The sequence below is a fragment of the Leuciscus leuciscus genome, assembly GCF_965113295.1.
Source record: "Leuciscus leuciscus genome assembly, chromosome: 3".
NCBI lineage: Eukaryota > Metazoa > Chordata > Actinopteri > Cypriniformes > Leuciscidae > Leuciscus > Leuciscus leuciscus.
The window spans coordinates 46,580,813-46,598,596 of record NC_138727.1 but is presented as its reverse complement, the minus strand read 5'-3'; the positions used below and the strand labels follow the sequence as shown (position 1 = coordinate 46,598,596).

The 17,784-nt window shown below is 38.9% G+C and overlaps 1 protein-coding gene across 1 annotated transcript; it reads left to right on the top strand.

Annotated features, from left to right (window-relative positions):
• Nucleotides 1-2,715: 2,715 nt before the first annotated feature.
• On the top strand, nt 2,716-16,776 carry spred2a (sprouty related EVH1 domain containing 2a). The gene is made up of 6 exons (XM_082164241.1): nt 2,716-3,138; nt 9,511-9,694; nt 9,776-9,944; nt 10,024-10,088; nt 12,556-12,705; nt 13,653-16,776. Exons 1-6 carry the CDS (start codon nt 3,113-3,115, stop codon nt 14,340-14,342), a joined length of 1,284 nt encoding a protein of 427 aa, XP_082020367.1. The 5' UTR covers nt 2,716-3,112; the 3' UTR covers nt 14,343-16,776.
• The last annotated feature ends 1,008 nt before the right edge of the window (nt 16,777-17,784 follow it).

The following is a 17,784-nucleotide window of genomic DNA, read 5'->3' as shown; positions in this document are numbered from 1 at the left end:
ACGTAAAAAAGGGAGACCAAAGCGAACCCGTGCGTAAAGGGCGCACAACTCTATATTGAGCAGGACACTGGGAAAATGCCTTTTAGAAACCAAAATTAAAGTTTTCAAGAAAGGTGACAACTAGTCGCATATTAATTCAAATGTAAATAATAATAATAATTAGAGGATCATATTAGACCAGCAATAAGCCAGTCAACAATTGAAGTTGCACGGAAACTCGTCTGATGACCAGCTTAGATTTGCAGTGTTAGAAACCAGTTTTTGTCCCATTATATTAATTAGTCATTCTGACACCTAGGCCTATAACGAACAGTTCTAAGTTTAACCCATTTGGTTTTATTTAGACAGAAACTGAATATTAACATCATAAGAAATGTACAATATAATCCCACGGTTTCACGGACAAGGCTTAAGCTAGTCTCAGACTAAAATGCATGTTTGAGCTCTTTTAACTGAACTTGCACTGATATATCTTAATATATGTCACTGCCATTGTTTTCTCAAGATGCACTCCGTGTTTTAAATGCCATCAACTGTCTGGTTACCAACATTCTTCAAAGCATCGTCTTTTGTGTTTTCAGCAGATGTTAGAAACTCATACAAGTTTGGAACAACATGTGGGTGAGTAAATGATGACAAAATGTTCATTTTTGGGTGATCTATCCCTTTAATCTAAGCCCTGTCTGTGAAACCAGGCCAATATGCCTCAATTCAATAAATGAATACAAAGCTGTTATTTTGTGTAACATTTTTTACTTTGTAAATTCCTGAAAATACACGCATAAATGGATTTAACACTGTTTATGTACTAAATGCATCTTCTGATGTAAGTCAGGGAAGGAGAAAACGGAAATGGACTGTATTTTTAACCGTGCTCTTGGCGCCCTCTACTGGCAGTACTCATGTTGAAAGGATTCCCACGTCACAGAGACTCGATTGCATTCCCTGCTTAACGTGGAGTTGAAGACTAAATACCTTATTTTTTGGATTTGAACCCTTAGCCTTTAACGTTAACTGACAATTACTGCAGTTTTTCTAAGTAAACTGTTTTATCAAGACTGTTTCTAAAAAAATAGTGTAAAAAATATATGATCATTAAGTTATGACAACATGTTTTTAAATTGCTTTAACTCATCAAAAGAAGTACATTTTCTACTTTTTTACAAGTTATACAAGATCCAACACATTTTTAAAGTCAGTTTAATGTAATTTAAGTTGAAATGACTTAAACATCCAAGTTGATTGTACTAAAATATATATTTTTTTTTTTTCAGTGTGTTTTTCTCGTTTCTGATGCACATTCCGTTTTTTTTTTTTTTTTTTTTGTTGTTGTTGTTGTTGTTGTTGTTGCATATCTGTGAATTTAGTTCCATCAGCAAAAAAAGTTATTAATTGTAACCGCCTCTTTTTACCTCGAGGTGGCGGCATATGATCTGATTTGACGCAACGCGTAGCGAATGGACAGAACTGGCACACAATTCAATTCAAAACAGCCTCACTATTCCGACTATATTTACATTTCTAGAGATTTCTATGGGTTTCAGTTTGTATTTAAGACTCTTTCAATCTACAAGTATGCAACAATACATTGTGCTTTCTTCAAGTCTTCAAAAATCTTCTTATGTTTTAGTTTCAGAAAACATACTCGCGATGGCATTTTAATAACTGCCTCTGGCTTTATGAAAAACGGGATTCAAGTTCAACAACAACCACATTTTACCAACACTATGTTTGTTATTGAGACTAGCTGTATAGGTCCAACGTATATTATTATATATACATTTTCTCAAGATTTGCCTAGATAGACACAATTTATATTATGCAGGCCTAAAGAAAAATGATTGTCATGGTTCCATGAAGAACCTTATTAGCGGTTCTTTACACTGGAAAAGGGTTCTTTAGATTATAAAATGTTCTTCACACTATAAAACTAAAATTATTTTAAGAACTGTATATTAAAAGTTTGTTTACACTTTATTTGGTAACACTTTATTTTACAGTGTCATTGTTACATCATGTTACACTCAGTTACTATAGTAAAAATGATAAATTAAGCATAATTACATGCAACTAAACCAAACCTAATCCTATAGTAAGTACATATTGTTACTTAATATCACTCAGTACTTAAATGTGTAATTACAATGTAACAAAGACACCTTAAAATAAAGTGTAACCCTTTATTTTAAGGTGTCTATGTCACAGTGGAATTATACATTTAGGTATTGAGTAATAATAACTAACTACATGTAGGCTACTTACTATAGGGTTAGGGTTAGGAAAGGGAGTTGGTTGCATGCAATTATGCATAATTTATAGCCTAGTTAGTAACTACACGTAACATGTGTAACAAGGACGCGGTCAAATAAAGTGTTACCGAAAGTTTACGGGAGTTTTGTGGGACCAAAAATGGCACTTCTATTGCTTCACTGCCTTGTCTAACCTTTATTTGTAAGTGTGTAGACCAGTTAGAAACCAGCAAACTGGACTTCGAGCAGTGACAGAACACAGAAATGTGTGTTCTCGTGAACTTTATTACTACAGGGGAAACAATAACCCCGAGCAAGCTACAGATTAGGGCGAGAGGAGGCACTAGGTGGCGGGACGTTGGCACAGCCGGTCACACTGGAGATCCCTCAGTCCAAAACGGGCTGCAGTCGTTCCTGTGTGACGTCATTGCTTCCGCAAGCTCCCCCCCACCACCTCCCCCCCTCCTCCAGTGTCGGCGGCGCTCGCCTGCTGCTGCTGACTACACAATCCAACATGGAGTAGTGAGAGATGGGGGCTCCTCTTCGAGACCAGCGCGCAGGCTTCAGCCACGGCAGAACGCGACGCGACGCGAACAATCATCGATATAGCCATCGGGATGTTGCATAACGCGAGGATTCCTGGATCTTTAAGCAGATGCATTGCAAACCTTGACGGATAGACAGTGCAGTGCGCGGAGGAAGAACGAAAATAAGGAACGCTGAAACGGATTTGGGGGAAACTCGTTGATGCACTGGACTTTAAAAAAAAAAAGGCGAGGTGGAAAATCGAGACAACATGAAGCCCGAACGCTGCGCGCCCGCGGTGGGATATTATTTTTATTGTAGGTGAAACGAGGGGGAAAATGACTGAGGAATCGCACCCAGACGAGTGAGTATTCACTTTTTAAGAAAACGACGCATGTGGACACGAATGGAAATCTTCTCCTGTGTCCAAGAATGTGTTCCCGAGCTGAACGAGGGGTCAGTCAAATGCAGGGAACTCGTGCATGCATGCGCTTCTGAGAGGGACGTTGGAGATGTTATTACTAAGAAACAATGCAGTGTCAAAGAGATTTTGAGTGCTGGGCCCCTGCTGCAGGGCTCTGGTCTCAAACCGAGAACGGGGGGAGGAGGAGGTGGGGCTCGAGCGGAAACATTTTGTGGAGGGATCCTTTACTGAATTCCTTATATCACCTCGACCCTAAAGACGAATTTCCGCTCCGAGGAAGCAAACTGACGACTGACAAGTTTATAAACACACAATGCTAGAGCAATGAGCGCGTATAAGCTCTCAGAGCGGCCGTTCTTGGTGTCTTTCTTTGTGGTGGTCTGACATGCTATATCCGCCATTTCTTTTTCGTGAATCGCTCTCATTTGCATACTGTCCTTCATTCATAAAAATACAGGCGGGGGCGCGCGCAGCAGAGAGAGAGCGCCTCAGAGCTGTCCTGATGTTAAAACAGGCCCTATATGCCATATATAGGCCTATATGTGCTTTTTAAATGTTGAATTTAATCAGGCCGTGTCTTCCATTTGCAAGAAACAAACAAACGCGAATAAACACGTTATGAATGCAGCGCATATCGGTTGTCATAACAGTAGACTGTTTAGCAAGTAGGCTATGTTTTAGTTAGTTTGGGAATTTTTTTTTTTTTTTTTTTTTACATTCTTCTGCACAACATAAACACTCGTATCTTTTTTTCACGGTAGTTTGACTCGGACGATCAAAGTCTCGTTAATAGCATTAGGGCCGTGTTAAATGGCTCGTTAACTCCGTGAGCTCTTTAGGGGCTTAAAAACTTCTGTAACGTAGCCTACACTCAATCTGTATTAACAAGGCGATGTTTATTTGGTCTTTTGTCCCGCCATCCGTTTTGATCAAACGATTATGTGAACGTTCATCGTTAAGTTTAGTGTAATGAGAGTCGTAGTTTTAATATCCCTAAGGAATACTATTTAGAGGAGACTGAGGTGTAACATTGTTTCAACGTCTTTAACTCTTTTTTGCATTACTCAGAATTTAATATTCCCATATGTGTCTACTTGAATTTAAAGTATCTATTACTTTTCTTTAACCGGTGAATATTATGTCAAGTAGCCTACAAAGAGTGCTTTTGTTAGCCTATAATTTTCCTACTCCTGGTGTAACGCCAGTTGAAAACATGGAGGTAACATTTTGTTCTTGAATTAATTATTATAATCAATTTGACGTAGCTAACTAACGTAAGCTATGTGTGCCTGAATGTTTAAATTTGTTAAAAACATTTACTTTTTGTTTCCCCTCAGGTCACACAGTTATCTAACCGTCAAATATCTTAAAAGTAACACCAAGTTTTTTTTTTTTTTTTTTTTTTTTTGCTTAGTATCTTGGTTACCTCAATGCGATTTTTGTTCGCGAACTAGCGCAATCTGACTGCTAAAACATCAATTTATAATCAACCACCATCCTAAACCTAGTAGGAATTGGTTGTGCAAGTTACGTTTATCATTTTAATTGCTTGAACTCAAGTTGTATTTCCTCTCCTGGACATTATGTATCGCAAGAGCGTAACCCCGAAGCTGGTGGGGAATTTCTCTTATTTAAATTTATGGCACACTCACACCCGTTTGAGTAAATACGTGTGTCACACTGGGATGTAAAGGCCCATATAATAGCCCGGGGTTGTGAAATGTTGACTTTTATCGGCGGAGGGGAGGGCTACAGGCTACTCCAAAATGGGAGGAGGTTTCTGAGAAGGCACGGAATGATTGTGAAGGGAAACAATGGTGAGAGGATTAAAGAAAGATCCGGCGGAAGTGAAAGAGGAGGGTGAAGCGCTGAAGCGTAACTTTGCTGTCACGCCCCTCGATTGTTTGATTCTCATGACGTGCCAATAATGAATGGATTACTTTGCACAATTCATTTCACTGCAAGGAAATCTTTCTCTTTTACTTAATAGGCATATCTCTCTTTTTGTGTAGTCTAAACCGTTATGGCCCCAGGTATCACAGATTGGAGTTTCATGTCTTGCAAGTTTTGAAACATAGGCCATATATCTGGGCACTTAAACAAAAAAGTCTGAAGGCCAATGCTTTTTGTTGGAGCTTACTTCGCTGATTTGACTGACCCCACAAAGTGTCCAATGCTTTTTATTTAATTGAACCATTTTTTAAACAACTTTCTTGTTTGTGAAATGTGTTGCTTGAAAAGTGTATCTTTCTTTTCTCAGTTGTTTTGATTTGTTATCTCATGCATTGTTTATTTGTGACCTATGCCTGGTATACATTGTATGATTTTGGGCTGTCCCAGACGAAAGATGACAAATCGTGGTGATTTCTGTGGTTGTGGTTCCTCAGCGTTGGTGAGAGAGATTCAAAGACGATCGTTATCTCGGTCTTGCAACCAAAGATAGCCTGCGATAATTTTCTGACAGTGTCAGAAATTTAGCATGATAATCATCTCACAGTGTGAGTGTGTTTGATGCTACGACCTATCTCTACTGACTAGCCAATAAGCATGCAACATGACATGGCACTAAAACTTAAAACCACTTACCTCAAGCTCCATTTGCAAAATGGCATGTCAAGTTGGCCTCTTTTCCCAAGCCATGACTGTGTCCACATTCTCCTCTTTCGCTTTCTCATCTTTTCTCAGTGCTCATAAAAACACAATTGCTAAAATGCGATTCATCTGGGTCTATTTGTTTACAATAAGCGCATGCTGATGACGTTTTATTCTTCTATACTAACTTGCGTCATAGCCTTGCGTCATAGCCTCATCATCGTACAGTCTACATGTCGTACGCAAGTTTATTAGATCCATGTTGTACAGTGTGATTTGTAATGATCTTATAGGATTGTAGCAGGCATCAAGGGTCTAAATCGGGTCTTTTCGGGGCCACTGTTTCAACATACCAAACATTTGTCACAAGAGCTGGAGTGGTGGAAAATTGTCTACCAATTTATTTAACATTTTTACTTTTTAAAAGTGTTGTTTTAGGAGATTGAATTGTATATATCGCCTTTTAAGCAGTTTTACTATAAAAAGCTACGTCGTGCTACATTTTTACTCGAAACCATTGGTGACCGTTGCCTGCTTTATGTATTTTGAGTTTGCCTGACTGATATTGACTAAATAGGTCACTGTCCTTAGTACTGTAGCGCTGTTCTCGCTACTTCCTGTGTGTTATTGCAAATGACCTCTTGGCCATTAGGCCTTGTATCACCACAATGCATATCTGCTCTCGCTCTCACACAAGTTCCATTTTTCAAAATTCAGGTTCATTGTGACTGAAAATGTATAAATAATATCATAGGGAGCTGAAAAGGACTTAAATTTTTTTTAATTTTATCATAATTCACTCATGTCTTTACAACCTTGTACTATTATTCCTACTTCAGAATGACATGAGGGTGAGTAAATGATGATAAGATTTTTTGTTTCGGTTGAACTATTCCGTTAGAATGTTAAACACTTTAGAGTTTTCTGAAAACTCTGGAATGCTGGTGTTTGTTTGTCTTTTTTTGGAGAGGAATGCGAGTCCCTCAAAAACGTGCTGAGCAAACCAGTGGCTCCCCATTGGTAATGACTGTAGCCTGAAGGTGTGTGTTCGTGCTCACGTGAACTGGCTGGCGCCCAGACCTCAGACCCGGATGCCCTCTCCAGCCTCTGGGCCGTTTGGGAGGGGAGGAATGCAATCTATATTGATCAACCCAGCATGACCTATATGCAGCACCATTATGGGTCAATAATATCTAAGAGGGGAAGAGAGAGTGACTTTGAGGTAAAGTCAGTCCAGATGAACTGTTCTGATGGATTTACGGTAAGGATAAGGATTGATTTGCGAGCCAGGAAGTGTTAGGGTAGTGAAATACAGAATGAAGAGACTGCAATGCTGTGACGGGAATTGAGTTTTAAAGAGTGGAAGAAGATCGGAATGAAACATTCTTCCTTTGTATGTTGTTCAGTGTGTGGAAGACAATGGTTGCTTTGGCAGCTGCATGTGTCATTGTATTGTTGTATACCAGGGCTGTGTGAAGAATCTGGCGATACGATACAGGGGTTACAATACGATATATTGCGATACAGTAAGAAAGGTGATATATTGCAATATTATAAGAATTAAACCTTTTTTATCTGTTTATGTGGACACAAACCTTAAGATTTTTTACAGACCTATTTTACAGACTCCAGAAAAACCTCAGGCTCAGATAAGGAGGAAATGAACTCGTGTTCTTGCCGTTTACATTGATTTCTCAACAAATGTTCCATGGCGATGTCCTGTTTTTAACGCAAGTTCCTGTGTAAACGGCCTTTAAAAGTTCTCCACACCATGATTACTGCTCCTTCCTGACTGTGTTCAGTGCTGGAGAAAATTCCTTTAACCAATCCTATTCCAAATTGCCATGTTGCGATTGACAAAATGACAAATGAGGCTCCATTTCTGTGAGTTTTTGTATTGCTGTGAAATGTTTTGAAGTTTGAAGTCAATTTGTGTTTTCTTGATCGAGCATTGTTGTCGTTTCCATTCTTTTACATATTTCCTTTAGCTAACTTGGTAATAAAATAAAAAAGCATAGGCCTATGTTGGGCTGCCCCTTAATAGTCAACTAAACGTTAGTCAAATAGAAGAGGCTTAAGGCCCGTTCACACCAAGAATGATAACTATAAAGATAACTATATTAGCAATATCATTCTGTTTATTCTAAGCGCGTGATCGTCTGTCACTTTAAATGCTCGAGCTCGTTACAGCAGGATGGATTCTGATTGGCTGTCTATGTTTTATTGTTCATCGGCTCAGATTTGCACTATTCATGATGGATTTGAATTGCTTGAAATTTGATTGGAATCACTTCAAAAAAGAAAAATACAGTAAAGTGCAACATGTGCAGCACCAGTCTGTCATATAGGCTACATAAAATGATATCATCATTATAAGAACATTATAATTGTGTGATTGGGTCATTGCTTTTAATTGTGAGAGTTTTGTTTTTGAAATCAGGCTCTCAAAAAATATACAAAACTTTGGATTTGGATTTATCTGCCAATTTATCGGTCATCGGCTTTCAAATGTAAAGAATTATCGGTTATCGGCCAAAATGTTCATATCGGTGCCTCCCTAATAAAATTCTATCTCAGCCCTGAAACTGAAAATATAAGTAATAAAATTAACAAGCAATCAAAATAATACCATGAACGTCCGACTAGACGTCTAATGTCTTAAATGTGCGACTACTAGTCGACTATAAAAATCTTTAGTCAGGGGCAGCCCAAGAAATAAGAGCATGATGGGTATTTAGATTTGGACACTGATGCTACACGTTAAAATGAATTTTTAGACGAGCTATAACTGAAAGTTGAGGTAGTATATATCAGCTGTTCTGAAGTTGACTGGTGGGTTAGCCTAATTCCACCATTAATACGAGGTAAAGATGGGACTGTAATCGAAGTTCTCATGCTCTACCGCAGTCAGTATGTAAATTACATTCTGAGAAATCCTGATCCCAAGTTTTGCATTTGTTAAACCGTCTGTCATATTTGTGGTTCAGAATTCCGGATGGCATTAGCATATCTCTGCAAAAGGCGTATCACTGTCTTTAAACAACGACCGAAAATCTCATTAGCATAGCGAACATCATCCTCTTCAAGATTTCTGTACACCTTATTTGCATTGCAGAGTTGTCATTTGTAAACTCATGCATCTTCCCGAACGGATTATGATGTCATCATTATGAGTCAAGTCTGGGCCCAGTCAGGCTGCTTAGGTTAGATGCTGATATTTTACTATAAGCTCAATAAGCTCCAAAAATCAGCATTTTAATAAATATATATGTAGATTTATAAATATATTTTATATATTTGTGGCTGTTTATATATTGATACATTATTATTTTAAATATGTAGTATCTTAGAATATTTCTGACAACTTGATCTTTTCATGACACAAGTCAAATGGTTTCAAAAGCAAAAACCCCAAGAACAAATTTGTTCATGATTAAAAAATTCTGTAAAAATATTTTTTCTTTAACATTTTTCTCATGTTAAAAAAGTTTAAATGTATAATGATTACACTTTCAAGGTGTAAGGAAAATGTTTTTTATTTCTTGCTTGTTACACCACTTGGCATTTGTAGTCATTAAATCAAATTTTTCATTGAAAATGGAAACAAAATGTGTGTAACCAAACCAACATGAATACAGAGAGTGCATTTGTGTGTTAAACTACATTTCTTCCCAGAATCATTCTTATATGTCATTGAAGTTCCTCCATCTCTCCCCGCAGTGACAGTTACATAGTGCGAGTGAAAGCTGTGGTAATGACGAGGGATGAGTCTAGCGGGGGTTGGCTGGCTCAGGAGGGCGGAGGTCTCAGTCGAGTGGGCGTCTGTAAGGTGGTCCCAGCTGACCTGGAGATCCTGGGACGCAACGGCTTCCTCATCTTTGGCGAGAGACTCAAAGACAAGCAGGTTAGAGAGCTGACCGCACAGTACGGTTCAAAAATTTGATTCCTCGCGCCTAATACCTTTGGCTTTCTCTGTGTTGAGCAGGTGATCCTGCAGTGCTTTCTGAAGAAAGATCTGGTCTACACTAAAGCCACGCCCACTTTCCATCACTGGCGAGTGGACAACAGGAAGTGCGGCCTGTCGTTCCAGAGCCCCGCTGACGCCCGAGCGTTCGACCGCGGCGTGAGGAAGGCCATCGAGGACCTGACGGAGGGTGAGCGAGATGAGAAATGCCTGAGACATCGAGTCCCATTCTGACTGAGATTATAACACCAGTCTTGCTTTTTCTCCAGGCTCCACTACTTCTTCCTCCACCCTGCAGAATGAAGCCGAACTGGGGGATGATGATGTTTTCACGGTGAGTGAACAGTCCGACTAGAGTCTTGCATTTGCCCTCAAATGGCATGGAAGGGTTAATTATTTATTTTTTAATCAGAGGATGATTTTCATTTTTACACTCCACTTCGGTAATCCATAGTAATGAATGGCACGTGTTGTTTTAACATGACAAATGTCGTGCTTCAGTGCACGATTTCGAGTGATGAAAGGGATTCAAGTTTCGAAGTGATTCATTCAAAGATTTCAAAATGATTCAAATCAGTCTTATCAGGCTTGTAAAACATATCTTTCTTACATCTTGGCATTGCTTAACTTTCTCCAGCAAAAGCATTATGACTAATCATGAATGTTCAACATATCAACAGGGTATTATCTTCTTTTTTCTATTCATTTATCTACCCAACCTCTGAGAATAGATGCTATTAATGGGTCACTTGCCATAATTTTTCTGATGAATGGTTTTGTGTGTGTGTGTGTGTGTGTGTGTGAGCTGTGCTCAGGAAGTGACCTTTGCTCCCTTTGTCCTCCTATTGCTCTTAATTCAACACAACAATGCCACAACAAAGCCTTCGGATACAAGAGTCCATTTAACACGCATGCACGCATTCAAGAGCCCAAGGTTATTCAGAGTGAAGAAACATGAATGTGTTTCTTTTGGTCTGACTTCAGGCTTTAGGTGCGTTTGCCACGGTCGCTCGGCAGTGGTGTTCCTCTAATCGCTAACTTTAGAAGTTTATGACTCACTGCTATTCATACAAGCCCAGCCAGACACTGATTATTACTAATCAGAGTAGTCAGTCGCTCCTAAGTTTAGAGAGAGAGAGAGATGGGATGTGTGCTGTAGGTTTAGAATGGGCAGCAGCTGTTGGATGTCTAATTCCCTCTGAGGTAAAGTCTAAAGTGATAATTAGCACAGCCACAAATACATTTCCATCCAGACATTATGCACACAACTCTGTATGTACTTAGTATGTTTGTACATTCACACTCTCATATACACTCAAGACACTTACATAGATCTATCTATCTATCTATCTATCTATCTATCTATCTATCTATCTATCTATCTATCTATCTATCTATCTAAATTAACTATATTTTTATAGTCATAAGGAATAAGGAATTTTGTTCCGTCTCTATCTATTTAAATTAACTATATTTTTAATTATATAATATAAATATAAATAATTATATTATTGTGTATTATAATTAACAAGGCAATACATGCACAAGAAATATATATATTGTAAAAATTACAAATAAATTATAAAGTGAATAGTATAAATTATCTTATACATTTAACAAGATTGCAAATGTTTTTTTATTTTTTTATATAATGTCTAGAATGTATCACCTTATTATTTATGGTTAACATTTAGATTGAACAAAATGACCCATGTATTTTTACAGTAAAATTATGTTAAAAAAAAGTGGAAGTAAAATTAACATTTACAATAAAAAATTTATTTTTTACAATAGATGTTCTTTTATGTAAAAAAAAACCCAAAAACAATAAAAGTTTGCTTTCGTAAGACCATATAATTTCTGGTTGAAATGTTAAAGAATTTCCTAGAAGTCCCAAAAGACGCATCACATTTGCTTTTATTTTCGTATGTTCTCGGTTTATGTATACTGGGGAGTTTATGTTACATTATGTTGTGTAGTTGATGTTTATTGCATTATTTTAGTGTCACGTGTTACTCTGGTGCTGCAGCTGCCAGATTTTTGCTGTAAATTTAACAAAAGTCTTTTACAGTGTAGTGTAGATTTCAGTCTTTGCAGTAGAAAGGAGCCAGATGACTTAAGAGAGGCGAGCTGTGTTTGTAATCATCTCGAGCTCTCTCTCTCTCACACACACACACGCGCACACACACACACACACGCACTCTTGAGTTATTGATGGCCCTGTGGCTCTCTGTCAACTCTTAAAGCAGATGCTCGCACACACACACACACACACACACACACACACACACACACACACACACACACACACACACACACTCTGCTGGCTCTAAACTCAGACTCCAGGCTTCAGGAAGAGTCACAGGAAGGAGACAGTGTGGATTTCAGGGGTTGAAGGTCAGAGATAATAGTGCTGATGATAGTTCTCAAGCACTTCATTTACACAAACCTCACACACCCAGACACGGGGTCAAAGGACAAGCAGAATGACCTGTGCAGTGTTGCTGTGGAGCGTTTTAAATGCTTTTATACACAGACACGTTCTGCATGGTGAAAGTAAAAGTTCTTGATGATTTGATGCTTTTAAATGTTTTATTCCCCCCACCCCACCTCTTTTATCATGGTAACGTTATAAATCACAACACAGTTATTTTTGCTGGAAATTCAACGAAAAATACACCTCGTGTAACCCTCGTTCAAGGGCGCAGTCTTTCGGTTTGTGTCTAGTCACCATGATCCTGCCAACATGCTCAAATTGGAAAACAAATTCTATTGTTGCTCTCTCTCTGTGTGTCCGTCAGAATGCCACAGACAGCTCGTCGAACTCTTCTCAGAAGAGAGAGACGTCCATGCAGACGCTCGCACCCATCAGCTTCTCTGAGCCCCACCACTGCATTCTGGGACATCTCTATGACCAGCACAGGCACTCTGACCGTTTCTACCTGGAACAGGTGAGTTTGTATGAATAATCTGTTTGTGCAACATTTACTCAAGTTATGTCATCACAATGTACTGTTTTACTGCACTTTTTACTTGCAGTATATTCTTAAGACACTAGGGGCAGTATACTGTTCAGTCAGGCAGACTTTTACAATTTTTTTTAAATAATTTTTCACAATTTTATGTATTAAAAATATCAACTCTTTCCCTGCCAGCGTTTTTTTTTTTTTGTACAAAAAAAACTCATTTTAAACAAACAAATTTTTTTTTTATTCTAGCTTCATGCATTCTTTTTTATGAACACTTGAATGTGGGTAAGTTTCATTTTTTAAAAAAAACTGCATTTTGAGCAAAAGGCTGAGAAAATTATGTTTTTGTGTCAAAGACGACGTCTGGATCGGATTCAGAACGATGATCAAAACATAGATGGAGTAGATAGAGTCCATCAACACCCCTAAAGCTTCACAGTAGCTCGTCCTGGGTCGACATTTTATTCAGCAACATTAGGCAGTTTTGATTTATATGCTGTTTAATGTTGATGATCGCGTTATTTTACATATGCATATGCTTGCAAATGATATCACTTGTTTCTGCATCTTCTTCGCATATGTTTTGGTCAAGAGATTCTCCACTCTTTCAGAAGATGTGTAATAGCGCCCCCTACCATATAACAGTGAAAACATGGAAAGACGGAAAATTCCGTCAATGGAGGGGAAAGAGTTCAAAAGTAATGACATAATTAAGTCACAAAAGGCATCACTTTGCATCTTTTGTTTTAGTGTGGTTTCATTCTTTTTATGCCTCTTTAGTCTTTAAAGATAAGTGGTGTAAATATGTGATATGAAATTTTTGTGTGTTTAATGTGTTCAAGATCAACCATTCCCGTTCCATTTCATTCTTCTTCTAAATCCAGCTCGTGTTAAACACTCTAAATATTCTCTATGTTTGTGCCATTCAGACGGTGCCCATGTTCCCATGTTCCCGTCACGTACGGTTTCACGAGGAGGACGAGGAAATCGTCCGGATTAACCCACGCGAGCGCTCTTGGCTAACGGGCTACGAGGACTATCGGCACGCCACCACAGCCACACGGGGCAAACCTCTGCGACCGGACGCCACGGACGCTTACGTTCACCTCGCCAAGATCGAACCTCCCAAACACGACTACACTTACTCTTACCCACTCAGTGGGGACGGACACACTACCCGCGACAGCAAAACAGGCATCGGTGGAGGCGTGGTCACCGGTCAGCCGCGACCGCTAACTGCTAAATGGCTGCCGCGGCGCGTGGAGGACAGCAGAGAGCGCTTACGGTGCGTGTACTGTCAAAACATGTTCAGTCCGGCCGAAAACAGGCGCGGGCGCTGTCAGGAGGCCCCGGACCCCGTGCAGACGTGCATTCGTCGGGTTAGCTTCATGTGGTGCGCGGACAGCCTGCTCTACCATTGCATGTCGGACCCCGAGGGCGACTATTCGGACCCCTGTTCCTGCGACGCCAGCGAAGAGCGCTTCTGCCTGCGCTGGCTAGCACTCCTGGGACTGTCGCTGCTAGCGCCCTGCATGTGCTGTTACGCGCCGTTGCGAGCGTGTTACCACTGTGGCGTCGCGTGCCACTGCTGCGGCGGCAAGCACAAAGCCGCGGGATGAGCGGGAAACATGCTAGCACACCAGCAGCTGGGGGAAACTACAGCGGGAAATGCTAATGAAAAGTGGAAGAATGAACTTGTGGCTGCATTTAAGTTTTTCCCCTCCCATTTTTATGTTTTGTTTTCTCAATTTAATTGTACTGGACCGCTGTGTCCTGGTTTGTATTTTTCTTTGTTTTTAAAAGAGTAACCCTCAGCTTCCATTTAAAAGACTACACAATATATATGAAAAGTATATATAAATATATGTAGATATAAATATATAAATCCAGGTACTTTATATTTTTATTCTCATCTGCTTCGAAGGTTTTGAATTATCTGCCTTCCGTCTCGTCTGTGTTTTAACATGTTGGTTTGATTTGATTTTACTCTCCCGCGTCAGCCTTTCGTTATAGTGTCTTCAGTCAGAGGCTTCTCTTCTACTGTGATCCACTCCGTCTAGATAAGACAAACCCAGAGGAATCCAAAATAGCTGACCTGTAGGACGGTAGATCTCGTGTATGTGTGTGTGTGTGTGTGTGTGTGTGTGTGTGAGGTCAGAATGGACGTGGGAAATGACATTTTGCCAAATTGCCAATATTAATTTGCAGTGCGCAAACTGATGGCAAACACATCGCTGCCCAAGTGTAAAGCAAGTGTGTGGGTGAATCTCAAGAAAACATGTGCAGGTCATATTTTACCCCAAAATCGAAAGAAAACGTGCTTTATTTGGACCTTTTAGCTTTACTTTCATGACAATTAAGCATGTTTGCCAACCGTGTGTCATTACCGTGATGCACCAAAAAAATCATTCTCATTACGGTAATATTTTTGTAATTTTTTTATGATTTTTATCATTTTGTTTTTTTATGACAAGACAAGAGGGAAGAGTACACCAAATACTACTATTACGTAAAAATACTTCAAATTTTTTTGTATTCCAGTAATGAGAGTAAGATTGTTGTTGCACTACTGTAATGAAATAGCGTGCTTGATTATCATGAAAATGTCACAATTTAAATACCTAAAAACGGGGTTTATATTCAAAAAGTGATTTTTTTGGTTGCTTTTGGGGTGAGATATGAGACGGGACGTCCCGTGTTCTTATAAGATTTCGTGAGGTGTATGTGCCTGTTGTCGATGTTTTGAAAACCAGCCTCAAAATCGATGTACCCCTCCTACAGGACGAAAAACAAGATGTCTTTTTTCTCTGCCTTTGTCTTAAGCACAACACAAACTAGTTAAACTAACAAACAAGGAAAAACAACCATCTGAACACTGTGCAAAGTTGTTGTGAAGTTCTCGAAAATATAGTTCCAGTTGCTGGCCTATCAGCAGAATCCTTCAAAAACAACATCCAGCCAATCAGTGGACTGTGACAGCGTTGTCATGACGACTGTGATCCTGATGTTTTATGTCCTATTTGTCTCTCTATCTCTTGTCTGTCATCTATCTCTCCCCCCTCTTCCTGTGAAAAGCTTTTGCAGTAGTACTATCTGATGCGTGACAAAAGAGGAGCAGTTTTATTTTTTTATTGGTGTCCAGGAGAGTGAGTTCTCTGTCTGTCTGATGCTCCTGAACACTCTGAGATTAAAAGAAAGTGCCTGAATCAGCCAGTGCCGTCTCACCCCTTCTGTCCATCTCCACATCATTCATGTTACGTCGCTTTTATTTCCTTCTTTTGACATCTGATTGCTTCAATTACAAAAGGTAACATTTTGTCACGACCAGTCCTTCATGCTACGCACATCAAGATCATTTGTTGGTTGCTCCGTGGAGCGCGACAGTTTCAGAGGTAAAATCTGACTTTTTAGCAACGACATTAATGCTTCTCAAGCTCAGAGATTGTTAAATGTTGGTATACTAATATAAAAGTCACAAGTCAGTGTCATTTCAACTGTTTCAAAAAACTGTTCCCAACCCTCAAACTATTTATATATTTGTATATATTTGAATATTTTGTAACAAATATATCAATAAAAATATATTGAATATAAATATACTTGTTCTTATATTAAAATGACATGGTTTTTATATCTCTATATGTATGTGCACTGACATTAAAACTCTATATGGACCCTTTTCACATTTCCGGGGTTCTCAGAAGTTGGGTAAACTTCTTTAGCGGTGAACGGGAGACTACTGTAAATATAACTGTTGTATTTCCATTTGCTCTAATAGCAAAAGAAAAACCCGGGAAAGAGTTTTCACGGCTTTCCAGAAGAGAAAAATTATCGAGAGATTCATTATGTTGGTCAGAAGAGAGAAAGACGTTGGATTAGAAACCCTCACATGTATGTATCCTTCACAGCAGTGGTAATTCGTTGGTTTTTTTGTGTTATTTACTGACAACGTAATGTTGCAATATATAGCGTTATTAATGTGTTTTAAAGTCCCCCTGTAGTCAATCATTTTATCCCTTAAAACTCATCTTTCATCACAATGACACGTTTAAACATTTTTTTTTTGGAGGAAAAAAAATCGCCATGCCTTAAAATAGCTTGAATGTAACTCGGCACCCTTGCCTAATTTAGTATACGCGGTTCTATGAATATGCAAATGAGCCCCGCCTCCACTCACTCACACCAGCTCAGAGATCCACTCGATGACGATCACACGTTGATCTGATTGGTTACAAGGTAGTGTGTGACGTCAGAAACACCAGCGATTTCAAACCGTGTTTTTGAGACTTTCTTTGATTCACTGCAGTTTTAAGAACAGAAATACTCAGCAATGGTGTCGACTTATCAATTTACACATGGGTTGTCTTAAAGCATATTAAAAACACCACATAGACATATAAACAATACTAAAACCTTGATTTTCACCACAGGGAGACTTTAAATGTTTAAAAATGAAAACCTTTACTAAATTTGCTATGATAATAACTGTGGAAACGCGTCATCACAGTCTGAAAATTGTTCATTGAACTTTTTTTAAATGCCTATGGAGAATATTAATGTAAAAACATTGACTATGTTTGCATGTGTGCACCAATAATGTGATTATTTCTAATAAGTAGAGTAAGAACTTTTACTCTTTATTTATTTATTGCTGTTAAATTCGACATATGCCACATATATTACTGCGATCTTTATGATTAATACTATTATGAGCTTAATCGCATCAATTTGGTTAAAGTATTACATGAGGTAAAGTTGAACTGCAATATTGCCTAAATCTCATCATAATTGCATTATGAGGGTGCATGCAAACATAGTCAATAATAGACAAATGACAGACTTTTGACCATTCGATATTATGGAAAAGTGTGTGTGTGAATGTGCATGAATTACATGTGACAGTGAGTGTGTGTGTGTGTGTGTGTGTGTGTGTGTGCAGAAAGCCTGGCACGTGCTTGCATGACAGCACGTCCTATATCACACCCCCAGTGACCCACTCTAACACTCAGTTTGTTTCCTCCTGTGCATTATCTCACAGATCTCATGAATGTGCAGCCATTG

What these genes read in the sequence shown, in the direction of transcription:
- spred2a (XM_082164241.1), top strand. Translation starts at nt 3,113, where the DNA reads ATGACTGAGGAATCGCACCCAGACGA. An exon ending in CATCGAGGACCTGACGGAGG is followed by an intron (nt 9,945 to 10,023) that starts GTGAGCGAGATG and finishes CTTTTTCTCCAG; the next exon opens with GCTCCACTACTTCTTCCTCC. An exon ending in ACCGTTTCTACCTGGAACAG is followed by an intron (nt 12,706 to 13,652) that starts GTGAGTTTGTAT and finishes TGTGCCATTCAG; the next exon opens with ACGGTGCCCATGTTCCCATG.